Genomic DNA, 13938 nt, shown 5'->3' on the forward strand with positions numbered 1-13938 from the left:
CCTCGTCTTATTTCTTCAGTATTTTTCCACTTGCTTCAGAGTTCAGTATAATCATTCAATACAGCAAGAGCCCCAACAAATTGGGTCAGTTATTAAATGCTAAGAAAAACCTAGCTGGGTGGTGGATAACTCCTAATGGACAAGTAGTAATTACACCTCTTTTGATGAGAGAGATAATTTAAACAAGACATCAAGAATGTCATTGGGGGGCAGAAGCCTTAATAACATCTTTACGAAAGCAAGTAATATCAGTTAAGATGTTAGGAATAGTTAAAATGGTAACTGCAAAGTGTGAAGTATGTTTGAAAAATAATCCAATGATTAAGAAAAAGTTTCAAACGGGTAGACTGAAATCTGGTACAGAACCTGGAGATAATTGGCAAGTAGATTTCTCAGAGCTACCCAGACAAAATGGGTACCGGTACATCCTGGTAAGGGTTGATACTTTTACAGGATGGCCAGAAGCCCTTCCCTGTCGCACCACACAAGCAAAAGAAGTAGTGAAGTGGTTATTACAAGAAATAATTCTGAGATTTGGAGTTCCTATTGGAATTTCTTCTGACAGAGGTCCACACTTTGTTGCTGAAGTAGTCCAAAGTGTTAGCAAAGTATTGGGTATTAATTGGGATTTACATGCATCTTGGAGACCACAATCTAGTGGGAAAGTGGAAAGGATGAATCAAACTTTGAAACAACAAATAAGTAAAATTTGTCAAGAAACCAGTCTAAAGTGGCCTCAGGCACTTTCATTGGCATTATTATGAATCAGGGTACAGCCAAAGAGTGGAACCTCAGTCAGTCCTTATGAATTATTATATGGAAAAACATATGAGTCTCCAGAACCAAATCTAAACATACATGTAAAAGGAAAACAAGATGTGTATAACTATTTGCTTTTTCTAAGGAAAACTTTTGCTGCAATTTGGAGTGCAGTACCTTGGAATAGACCTTTATTCCAGGAAAATTCAGTGCATGATTTCCAACCAGGGGACTATGTCTATGTGAAGACCTGGACCTCCGAACCTTTGCAGGAGCACTGGAGAGGACCTTTCCAGATACTGTTAACCTCTTTTACAGCTATCAAGATAGCAGAATCAGATGCTTGGATACATTATACTCGAGTGAAGAAAGCACCTACTCCATGGAAGATTGTCAATCGTGACCCAGAGACTTTAAAATTGACTTTGAAACATGTCTAATTTTTCATATCAGGTTATGATTATTTTTTGGATTTTATTTTGGTCGGTAGTGTTGGTGGGATCATGGGCTGACTTGGTGGACAGGAACAAAAGACAAGTAGAAACAGAACAAGTGATTGAAGTTCCCAAACAAATGGCTGAGGAAAATTTGATGGTAGGATTGACTAAAGAATTTGCCAATTTACAAAATGTCATGCAGATCACTGCTTGTTTGCCAATTCCATGGGCAGTAGGTGAATCTATTCTATGGGGAATTTTAACCATGAATCTGGCCAATCTGGAATATAAAAATGAGACCACCTATTGTGAACAAAGGCCAGTAACTCAATGGTATGAACAAGTAAAGGTTATTAGAAAACAGTGGAAGTCACCAGGTAAAGAAACAGATTGTAAAAAAACTATTGCATCATGATTTTATAACAGGATCCCGACCTAGTGCCATAGTTCGAGTTCTTTTTCCTGGGGGTCTAAATCCCCAGTTAGGATGGTGTTCTTATGATGAATAACTTAAAACCAATGTAAGCAAAAATATCATGGAATGGAAGTGTAACAAAACTGGCCAAGGTATACAATTAGTAGAGCAATGGGACTCTATGGTCCATGGTGATATTTTTTTTCAATTTTAGTCAGTACATGGCCAGAACTCCTTGGTGTTTTACCTGGGATGGAAAAGTTTTTGCAGTGCTACCCTCAGTTAATGATAAAGCAACTTCATTGAGAGAAAAGGAAAATAAAATAGTGCCATGGTGGAAATGTGAAAAAGTGTATGATTGCAGCAATGCAGACTTAATAATTCAAATAATTCTTCCTTTGGCTGCTGCTTGGAAATATGGTTGTTTTTGTCGAGATCTTAAGAATACTTTCAATTTAAACCAGTACTTTTATACTCAGGAAAGGAACTCTGTTTAGTTGTAGAAAATCTACTATTCAAAGTCCAGGACATCTAATTTGGGCATTGAGTGATGGAACCTGGACAACTCATTTACCATTAGATGGTAAGGTGAAACAAATTATTTTAGGCATGCCAACATTGTGTCTAATTTGGAAGAAATCACCATTTAGAGGATCCCTAGAGAATTTAAAATTGAAACGAACAAAGAGATCTGAGACAAATGATGATACTTGGAATGAACCCTCAACAGGAGTGAAAATTGGCTGGGTACTTGAATCACTTTTGAATCCTATAGCATCATATAGAAATAAAGAATGGCTTTATCAGTTAACTGGTCAAGTAAAAAAAAATAACAAATGTCACCAAAAAGAGGTTTAAGGAATTGAACATACAGTTACAGGCGACTTCCAAGATGACTTTACAAAATAGTATGGCATTAGATATGCTCCTACTTAAAGAACATGGGGTATGTGGATATCTCAAGGATAGACTGGACCACAGTTGCATTCACATTCCAAATGTCACTCAAGATGTGGAACATGATCTGGACCTATTAGGTAAAATTGAGAAAAGATACAGAATCAATTCAAGAAGATATGTCAGAAGATTGGCTGGGGAAATTTTTTTTAACAAACTGGGATGGAATTTGAGCTCTTGGATACAATCCATAATCAAAACTTTGTTTCTGTTACTAATTGTCTTTTTGATGATCGTGCTAGTATATGCATGGTTGAAGAAACAGTTTACCAATAGAATTTCAGTCAATTGTATGATTATGAGAGAAGTACCAACTATTTTATCAAGACATGGTCCACCACCAAAATATGTTGAAACAAATGATATATAAATAATGTGAAAGTATTGAAATAATGATTTTCAACACTTTCAAAGGGGTGAAATGTTATAGATTTGCTAATAAGTTAAGATTGATTGACTTTATTTGATTGATTATTTGATTTTATAAAAATTATTTTATAAAATAGAAATATAGAAGGATAAGAAATATATTTTAATGAAACTTATAGTTGCACAGTAAAAGCTGCTATGAGATCTTCTGTACATCCCGTACCAAGGCTAGAAGAATGGGCTAGAACCATTGTTAAAACTTAGGTAATAAATTTAGGGTTTGAAAGGTTTCTTTGTATTTGACCAGTCTTCTGTATGTAGAAGGTGTATTGAAATGTCAGAATATGAGATGAATGGAAACTGGGGAGAGTCGACTGGAACAGCTTGTGGTTACCTGCCAAGAAACCATGAACTTTAGTAAAAGGTAATTCCGGCAGGGGGAGATCGCGACCACCGACTCATATACCACCTACCCAAATCGTACCCCAGACCCATTTCTAGACCTTTCTAAGCTCTACTTATAGCTCTTACTATAGGAGGAGAATATGTTAATGATTTACGGGAAATATCATGGTTATGCATGAATACTTAATGAATATGTATGAATAAGTTCTATATATGGTGTCTAATTTTGAGACTTGGTGTGCGTTGATCATGAGAGGACTCGCTCACGCACCCGGCCGTCAATAAAGAAGTGTCTGCTTATCTACATCACATTGGTGTTGATAAGTTCTTCATTCCGAGATTTCGGTAACATGGGTTGCAATGGCAAAAACAACCACTCTAAAACGATCGCCGTATTTTCCCCCTTTTTCTTTTGCCATTGCAAAATAAGGGCAAAAGGTGAAGTGGCAACATTACAAACCAAAAAAGATAATGTCACCAGCCAGTCTGAATTTTGTGGGACACAACTTCTAGGGCAGCCCACTGTTCTGGTGAACAAGTTCCAGGACTGTTGGCTTCGGTGTCATGTAACCAGGATGGGAACGGTTGCAACGCTCCCATCGCTAAAATCTGATCATTAACCTTCCATAAATCATGTCCCAGCTACGTGCATCATGATTATTAATCAATACTGGACAAGCTAATGAGCTGGTCACTTGCCAATCACCCTCCAAAATGGAATCACGAATAACACCAGACCAGCGCTGTAGAATTGGATCTTTTCTCGAGTTCAGCATCGGTGGGGTAGTTGGGCTAACTGGAGGAATTACAGGTATTGAAGTAGTAGGCAGGTTCATTTTAACTCGCTTTACCAGGTTTCTTAATTTATCTATTTCCTCCTGTAAGGATTTCTCTGTACTGTTATCACAAAGTTTCTCCCCGCCTTCTTCCTCAAATTCGTCAGCTGATGTCTCAGGACGAGGAGGATACTTCATCGCACGGCGCTTTTGCCAGCCCTGACGTGATTGGTGCAGCAGGACTCGCTACCCCGCCCTCCTGAGGAGGCTCAGCAGCCTCTTCGGGTTCGGCTCAGTTACAGCAGGCTCCCGAGGAGTAACTTTCGGATTGTCCGCTGTCATATAAAAGCTCCGGCACTGTTGAACACGCAGGGGCGGACATACCCTTCATAGGAATAGTATGCCCAACTCCGAAAAGTGTAGCCAAGAGAGAAGGCTTAGGTGAATCACCCTTCTGCTCCACCGGCTTTCTACCACATCTCTCCCCAAGGCTTCTATGGCTGCTGCCGCTATTTATATATTATTTTTTTTTTGTGCCCAGCGAACTAAGGACTCCGCTTCTGTCTCTTTAACGCCCTCCCCTCTCCCAAGGAGGATGCCAGTTAACAGTTTAATTGCCGCGTCTAATTCCATCGCGGTCTTCTCAGAGCTCTCCTCTTTCACAGAAAGGGTATCAGCGGAGAATCCCCGTCGCGATTTACTCGTCGTGGTCTTCCACAGTGCCCCTCCCCCCTCTCACAGAGAGGAATTTAGCGTAGAGTCCTGCCGCGATTTACTCTACATGGTCTTACCACTGGCGGGGGTGCGATCTGCAGCTCTACACCGAACTCTGGACTCCACTTTTCGCTAGCAGCTGGGGGGATCCGTGGCGGTGGGTGGTCGGGCGAGCGGGGGGAGCCGCGGGGCACTGACGGCATGCTGGTGGGGTGCGGGGAACTGTGCTGGTGTAAGAAGCAATCTGGCTAGCGAAGTACAGTCACTGGGTGTCATGATTTCAGAGTCAAACAAATAATTCAGCAGGTGCTTGGCTGGTTCTGATTGTAAATCATATTGTGTAACAGTTTGTCGTAGGTGCTGCATAAACTTCCAATCAAAAGGTTTCCAACATATCGGGACTTGAACATCACGACTGGCAGTAGGCAGATGGCATTCGTTCAATTGCTGCTGCAAGCGGTTTAGGGTCCGGTCGGAGGGTTTTGTTCGGGGACGGGGGATCGGGGCAGCTGGGGTGTGCTGCGGGCATTTCGGGCGAGCGGGAGTCAGATTCAAATACTCACAGAGTTCAAGATCTGATCCATTTATTGTACAAACCAGGTAAACTTTTATAAGGCATTCTATAAGCGTGCAATAATGTGATTGGCTATTTTACAAGCGTATAATAATATGATTGGTTAACAATTGTTTACCGGGAAGATTTCTGTTTCTGCTTGTTCTGGCACATAGGCTCTTTTCTGCGGTTTCCCAGCTCCTCTTATCACGTCCCGTTGGCCTTGGTTTTGTGCCAACATCTGCAATTTGTTCCTCTTTCTTCATTCCACTGTTCTGGTCGCAACCTCGTCTTATTTCTTCAGTATTTTTCCACTTGCTTCAGAGTTCAGTATAATCATTCAATACAGCAAGAGCCCCAACACCTCCCCCTTTCTTTTTAAATACAGCATTAATACTGCGTTCCACACAGCTCTGAAAACATTGTAAAAGGCAAGGCACTAAAAGTAACAAAAGAATAACAAACAACAATATAGACAGACCTTGTTTCAATAAATCCCTCAATCACCCTCAATTCTTGTTGAGGTAAATAAATTGATACATTTAAACGGTAAATCAACTGTTGCAAAAAATACGTATTTTTAACAAGTGTAGTATTCCACCAGGTACAGTTATCTCCAAGGCCATGATTCGTGTCATTATACTGCCGATCTAACCAACCCCAATATGATTGATTTATAGCCGTATAGTTTACTCCCAAAGGCTCAAAATCAGGCCAGTGTATATAAGGGTAGCCAATTAAGGAAAATAACACAAATGTGCATATCTACATGTGCACACACCTTTTAGTTCAGAACCAATCTGTGATAAAAGGCCTTAGCCTTATGGCATCATTGAATCTTAACGAGTACAGTAATTAAAAATGCAGTCTTAATGTAAGTGCTTCACTCTGCCAGACATAGAAACACTGTTGCACTCCAGTTGTGATATCCCTTTTCCCAAGTTGTCACATGCACATCTCGCTCAAGCAACATTATTGTTAAAGTTTCTCTCTGCTACATAAAAGCATGTTGCACTTGTAGATATAAAAGACAGCACCCTTACTTAGATTATTACCTTATTACCTCATAACTCTTAGTATACCTTGTATCTCTGATTTCATCACTTCAAAAATTCACCAGAAGCAGATAAAACCACAGCATCAGACTAAACTACACCTTAACTGCTGATTCAAATAAAGGCATTCTCTTCAGATATGCCTAATGCTTACAAATAATTTTGGCTGGTTTTGATCAAGAAACTATTATTACAATAACGATCAAAAATAATAATCCCGTTTGCAAAATGCCTTTAAGCCAGCCTCCTAGTCCCAACCAATTTCCACATTCAGAATACAGCATAAATACAGAATACAGAATAAATTATCTCCATCAAGGCAAAAAGGCTTCTTTTTAAACACAGAGATGTTTGCTAGTTCAAAGCAGAAACCCATTTCTTGTAGGTGACATCTGAAGCACTTTTTTTTTTTTTTTTTTTTTTTTTTTTTGGGGGGGGGGGGGTTGGTGGGTTTGTAATCAATTCCGTATTTTTCCTTGAGAAGCTTAAGCTGTTCCTCTTGTTTCAGGAGAGTTTCCAACTCTGATTTGTCGAATAGGTCCGTATTTCCCAAAGATATCATACATTTCCTCCGCTGTGATTTTATACGGCAGGTTCCGAATATAAAGGATCCGATTGACCTCTGGGGACAGCCAGATGTTAGCTCGCTTGGCCGCTTGCATTGCCATGGCGCCGATCGGAGGGGGGGGGTGGGGTGCCGCCTTGGAGAGAAACCGCGGCCGGGACGGGGCCTGCCGGGCCGCACGCCGCCGCTCGCCGCTTGTTCCTTTTCAGGACACCAGGGTGGTAATTCATCATCTAATCCCCACGCTATTCGTTCAGCAGTGGTCAGTACTGGATAAGCTTTGGATGTATAATCGGGGGGATTTTCACACGGAGGTTGTCCCTCTGGCTCTTCCTCCGACTGAGCAGTAGGATCGCCGGGAGACCGCACTGCAGCCTTAACAGCTGCAGCGACTTGAGCCTCGCCGTGTAACTGCGCGACCATACCCCGTACAGCTCGATACGTGCGAGCCAAAATCTTTACCCCCTTAGTCCCAACTTGCACAGATTCCCATAAGTCCTCTCCTACTTTCTTCCATGTTTCATTATTATATACATCTTGCGTAGAAGCAAGGTAACCACGGCGGCGACTCCAACATAGCAGATCAACTACTGCCTGCCGTGAGACTGGCGTTTCAGTTTTTTCTGCCAGTTTCATCAAATTGTCTACGATTGCTTTTTCCACCACTGATGCAGTGATTCCCATCCTGCTTAAATTTCCTGACTCACCGGTCAGCCGTGCACGTTCCGCCTTTCTTCGGGCGCCCAGCTCTCTCTCCGCTGGCAGCAGGATCCTCGCAGGCTCCGCAGCTCGTAACACGATCCTTAATGAATCCTCCTGACCTTTTAACCGATCCTGTCGACCCTCATCGGATCACGTCGGGGGTCACCAGATGCTGCGGGCATTTCGGGCGAGCGGGAGTCAGATTCAAATACTCACAGAGTTCAAGATCTGATCCGTTTATTGTACAAACCAGGTAGACTTTTATAAGGCATTCTATAAGCGTGCAATAATGTGGTTGGCTATTTTACAAGCGTATAATAATATGATTGGTTAACAATTGTTTACTGGGAAGATTTCTGTTTCTGCTTGTTCTGGCACGTAGGCTCCTTTCTGCGGTTTCCCAGCTCCTCTTATCACGTCCCGTTGGCCTTGCTTTTGTGCCAACATCTGCAATTTGTTCCTCTTTCTTCATTCCACTGTTCTGGTCGCAACCTTGTCTTATTTCTTCAGTATTTTTCCACTTGCTTCAGAGTTCAGTATAATCATTCAATACAGCAAGAGCCCCAACAGGGGTGGGTTCATTTTCTTTATCGGACTCTGCGCTTTCATTCAGAGGCGCTCTCGGACCCGCACTTGTACCCTCTTCCTCATCTAGCACGGGGGGCGGCTCTCGGTAGCTTTCAGGTCGGCGTGGAGCACCTGTTGCGGCGGCACCCTCCGGAGATGGTGTCGGCTGTAATAGCTCTGTCGCAGATTTTTTAATAGGCACAATTATGCCTTTTGCAGACGGAGCGCCTTGACCAAATAATCGGGTAGACTCCGACTCGGTTTCCCTACCGAGGAGGTCTGACGCAGCCACAGCCATTTTTTTCTCCGCAACCATTGATCGTAAATGGTTCATGACCTCCCGCCAGGTAGTCCCCAAGTCCTTGGCCGACTTGCTGCCACTAAGGGTCGCATCGGAAAGGGAATCCCCGATCTCTCGCCACTCAGTCACACTAAACATCAATTGCGGGTCTTTTAGGTGTCCTTTTTCATTCGCCCACCTGCATAGCTCTTGGAGCTTCTTTGTGCTCACGCTAGCCTCTCGCTTAGCAAGAATATCAGATAATAGCGTGAGTGCCGCCTCCCTTTCCATTATCGAGGGAAAAAACGGTCTTACCGGTGCGGATCCGTGCAGGAGCTCACTGCCGGATTCAGACGTCTTTACTCCTTACAGACGCCTTCCTGCTCAAACGCCTCTCTAGCGACTCTCAATTCGTAAAGCCCACAGTCACAATGCAAAGGCAGAGTTTTTCCATTTTTTCCCGTCGTTCGGGCGCCAATTGTTGGGGAGAAGGGTTCGCCGGAGTCAAGAAATCGCTCAATACGAGTTATGCATCTTGCTCAACTTTATTAGTTTCTAACACTACTTATATAGACTCGATACACATGCATATTCGTAAAGCAGAAATATAATTGGTTATTAGCCTCTAAGCGCACGCTGTTCTCACACCCCTAACTATCATGACTAAAATAAGCATTCTATCCATGTAGCTATTTGCGTTGCTATGCTTCAGCCTTGTAGTTTGTTACTCCCTATATTCCCATACTGCTCCCTATCTTTCTTGGCCTTGCACCTGCCTTCCCAACAGCTGTAGCACATGAACTGCTTTTTGGGCTTCCCTAGATTTATGGGAAAATAAACCACCAGACAAGTCTATACATAAAACCAGCAGAAACCTAATAAAACAAATTATTTATGTACATAATCATAGTGAACTTTGAAGCTGAAGAGTGGGTGTCTGCATATATACATATTTAAACACACACAAATATAGAAGTGTTTGGGGTTTTTTGTTGTTTTCCAACTCAAATCAGAATAAATAGCCAATATACTCTTGCAGAAGGCTTTTGGATGGGGAAGTGCAAGTAGAGTGGACAAAGAAAGTGGCAAAGGAAAAAAAAAGCGAGACTTTATTTCCACGGTACATAAACACACAGAAGTGCCACACCACTTAATGTTCTTACCTTCTGGGTTCCAATTAATCACAAGTTGCAGTGTAAAAACATCAGTGCAGGGATTTAACACACAATTTAAATTTTCAAAATTAATTAACCTTATTTTCCTTAATAGCATCCACACTTTGCACAGCCTAAGTACCTGAAGAAAATGCACTTGCTTTTGAAAGCCACATATTCAGCAAGTGTTTTGTGGCTTTCAAAGTCAAAGTAGTCATCCTGAAATTTCAAACGTTAAAGCTTTCTCCACAGCCACATGTTCCTTTGATGTTTGGATTATTGAAGACAAATTCACTGAACAGTTTGTCTTCCACATAGTCCATTTCAGTTCTTAGAAGTGTCAGCTGTGCTTTCTTCTCAATAAAGATTCTAATCCCTTAAAGACAACAAAGAAAAAAAAAATTACGTACAGCAAAACCGTTCATCATTTACTTTGAAATGTTGTTCCAACCAGTGATAAAAGTGGAAGCCAAATACAAAAATATGTCAATAGAACTCATTTTCCCTAGCCTAAGATATGGCACTTTTTTTCTTCCTTCCCCCCCCCCCCCCCCCCCCCCCCAAACTCTAGCTACAAAATTCTAGCAACAGTCTAGTGCTGGTATTTGTGTATATGTGCGCATTTATTTTCATTCAGATTTAAAATCACGATACCCAGAGCAATCAGTTGTAGAACTTGGATGTGGGTCTCAGCTTTGATACTTCCTTTCCCATGCATTATATTCAGTAACCCACTTTCTTCTACTGTTCTTAAAGCCTATGCATTCCTAAAAAAAAAAAAACACCGAAGAACCCTTCTCTCATAAGGAATGTCCTTTGCTCTGCCAACATTATTAGATCTACATGAATTATTAGCAATATTGAATTCTATACCAAGGTAGCTGTGCGAACTTTTGAAGATATCATAACCTTTAAGGTGTAAGAATTAGCAGTTCATCTGCAGAACTAGAAAGATCTCCTTTTTCTAAAGTATGCAAAGTATCTACCAGCCTGGAAAGTTATTGAACTTTAAAACTGCAAGTATGGTATAAAGTGGTTAGTATGAATAGACTGCTTTAGCTGTCCATAAGACTAGGAAATAATAAAAATAAAAGTTTAAAAATAGTGTCAGTAGCAGCGACAAGAACTCATTAAGTTATAGGAGGGTGCTGGAAAGCTGTTTCATCATAGTAGAAGTTGAGATGGAACACTTTAGTAAAACAAGTCAAGTCTGTGGGCATCTAAGCACATTTTCCTTGGTCAACCTGGACAGTAATACACAGGGAAGGCTAAATCTAATGAGAGAGAACCTGAACCCTGAAGCAGAATCACAATTCTGTATTAAGCATCAGCACTTGCTAACTAAAAGCCAGGAGAATTGGGTTGGTACCCAAAGCCACCAGCTCACTGTGCTATATAAAAAGTTAGAGCCTTCAGTGGAAGACTGTCTAGAAGCAATCAAAGTAAAACAGAAGGGACACAGCCACAACTGAAACATCATCTGGCTTCAGAGATTAAGGCCTCTGTTGTGACTGAGGGAAACTGCTGTCATCTCCCTTAAGAACCAAGCCAGGAACTGCCTTCTGAAAAGTGTGTTTTCAGCCCTGTAAAGCCAGAGCAGCTCTGGAGGCAAGAAGAGGCAACTCTAGGATCCAGCTAAATCTGAAGTCAAGAAGCACCTGCAAAATTAGGTGGCAGTCCTGATCTCATCTACTCCATTTCAATTTAGTCATTTGCTGAAGCTCCTTAAAAAGTTATCTTAAAAAAAAGTTACCTAAAAAAAATAAATATTAAGATTTGGTCACAGATATTTTCAAGGCAGCTGGAATTTGAGCTCTGCCAAGCAGCATAGCTTCTGTAAGAAAGTAACTGTGATATCCTACTCTTATTCAAATCTCCTACTTTGCCACCAGCTGAAAAGTAATCTTTCTGGATGCAAACGCAGCACAGTTCAATAACGTATAAAAAAATTTAGCAAATTTTAGAAGAACAGAAGCCAAAACAAACATTATTATGCCTTCCTAAAAATTCATGCTTGACAAAAATATCACCAAGGGAAGGTTCCATAAAAATTGGAAAGATGTATGGAACTTTCAGTACTTTAACAATAGACCTACAACGGGACTACTCAGTGAAATTATCGGGCAGCAAGCTGTAGTGGGTTTGCGTGGCAAGGTTTTGGTAGCAGGAGGGGGGCTACAGGGGTGGCTTCTGCGAGAAGATGCCAGAAGCTTCCCCTAAGTCCCATGGAACCAATGCCAGCCAGCCCCAAGACGGACCTGCCGCTGGCCAAGGCCGAGCCAATCAGAGACAGTGGTAGCACCTCTGTGATAACATATTTAATAAGAGGGGAGAAGAAAAAAAAACCAAACAACGAACAACCCAGCAACTTCAGCTAGAGAGAGGAGTGAGAATATACGAGAGAAACAACTCTGCAGACACCAAGGTCAGTGAAGGAGGAGTGGGAGGAGGTGCTCCAGGCGCCGGAGCAGAGATTCCTCTGCAGCCCATGCAGGTCCACAGTGGAACAGATATCCATCTACAGCCCGTGGAGGACCCCACGCCGAAGCAGATGGATGCCTGAAGGAGGCTGGGACCTGTGGGAAGCCTGCACTGAAGCAGGTTTGCTGGCAGGACTTGTGAACTCGGGGGGAGGGGGGACAGGACACGGGACGGGGACACCCACGCTGGAGCAGTCTGTTCCTGAAGGACTGTACCCTGTGGATGGGACCCACGCTGGAACAGTTCATGAAGAACTGCAGCCCGTGGGAAGGACCCATGTTGGAGAAGTTCCTGGAGGACTGTGCTCCGTGGGAGGGACCCCATGCTGGAGCAGGGGAAGAATGTGAGGAGGAAGGAGTGGCAGAAACAACGTGTGATGAACTGACCCCATTCCCTGTCCCCCTGTGCCACTCGGGAGGAGGGAGTAGAGAAATTGGGAGTGAAGTTGAGGTGGTGGTTTTGATTTTATTTCTCATTATCCTACTCTGATTTGAATGGTAATAAACTAAACCAATTTCCCCAAGTTGAGTCAGTTTTGCTCATGACTGTAATTGCCAAGTGATCTCCCTGTCCTTATCTCGACCCACAAGCTTTACATTATATTTTCTCTCCCCTGTCCAGCTGAGGAGGGGGAGTAATAGAGCAGCTTAGTGGGCACCTGGCAGCCAGCCAGGGTCAACCCAGCACACAATACCAACCTAAGAAAACAGTTTCAAACATAATGCTTAATTAAAATTATAGAATGCATTGTCACAAAATAACGTCAAGATCAAAAGCATAAAGGCATTTAAAAAAAGAAGTCGATTATAAGGCTAGCTATAGAAGATAGTTGGGAAAACTTTGCAAATAAAGCTTTTACTTTGTCAAGTACTTTTAGGTACATTAGTAAGGTATCCGTCTGTCCATGCCTTGTTCTGTATTCTCTCAGATATTTGCTATTGGCTGCCTCCAAAGACAGGAATAAAGGGCTAGGGCATTTATTCTGACCCAGTACAGAGGCTTTTTTGTTGTTATCATAGGGAACTCCAACTTATCCCAACATGGGCATGGAATGAAGGTTGGACCGAGGATATTGCTTGTTTCCTCTACTGTCGCGACGGAGGGAAGACACAGTCACTCAATATGAGTGATCAGCAGACTTTGTTTATTGTCCCTTACAGTCACCTTTTATGCCTTGTTATAATTAGCTCATACATATTACAAAAGTTAAGCTCATTATTGGTTAGTTGCCTAAATACCAAGCCCGCCCCTAGTTTCTCTTCTGTAGTTATCTGTTCCCACCTGCAACATTCTTTACCGACCACCATCTTCCTGTTATTGTGTAACAAAAACAGCCAAGGACAGTGTATTTTTGCTTTACTTCAGATAAGCTGAGTGCGATGTGCATTTTTGTCCAGCCAGCTGGACTATGTCTATGTGACCTTTTTCAGCTAGCCAGTTATCCACACTCTACAAAGCTGCAGATTTAGCTAACTGATTACTTCTACATCCTCACAACAGAAACCAAGGTGACAACTCCTATAACAGAGCACTAGAACCTCTTACAATAACTTGCTACTTTGAAGTCCTAACCTGTCCCTCGGCAAACTTGTAATTAGGTTATTCTTCCCACACACGCATGCAGTTTTTCTTTACTACATCAGAAACTCACCATCTTGAACTACATCTTCATCAGAGTCTCCCTTTGACTTTGTATATTCTAGTGTGTAAGAAAGTCCATTGCATCCTCTTGTACGAACACCTACTTTC

At 42.1% G+C, this 13938-nt stretch overlaps 2 protein-coding genes across 2 annotated transcripts in view; one reads left to right on the top strand and one right to left on the bottom strand.

The window, feature by feature from the left end:
- LOC130142145 (uncharacterized) overlaps positions 1-13938 on the top strand; it is a 438873-nt gene that overhangs the window by 183925 nt on the left and 241010 nt on the right. The gene's annotated exons all lie outside the window — the stretch shown is intronic.
- Positions 9638-13938, bottom strand: part of LOC130142107 (iron-sulfur cluster assembly 1 homolog, mitochondrial-like) — a 78131-nt gene continuing 73830 nt past the window's right edge. Inside the window, exons 2-3 of the mRNA XM_056323554.1 lie at positions 13841-13933; positions 9638-10084 (exon numbers count right to left, since the gene is read on the bottom strand). Coding sequence (XP_056179529.1) covers positions 9936-10084; positions 13841-13933 — 242 coding nt within the window. The 3' untranslated portion in view covers positions 9638-9935. The remainder of the gene's footprint in view (positions 10085-13840; positions 13934-13938) is intronic.

Source organism: Falco biarmicus, chromosome W, assembly GCF_023638135.1.
Source record: "Falco biarmicus isolate bFalBia1 chromosome W, bFalBia1.pri, whole genome shotgun sequence".
Lineage (NCBI taxonomy): Eukaryota > Metazoa > Chordata > Aves > Falconiformes > Falconidae > Falco > Falco biarmicus.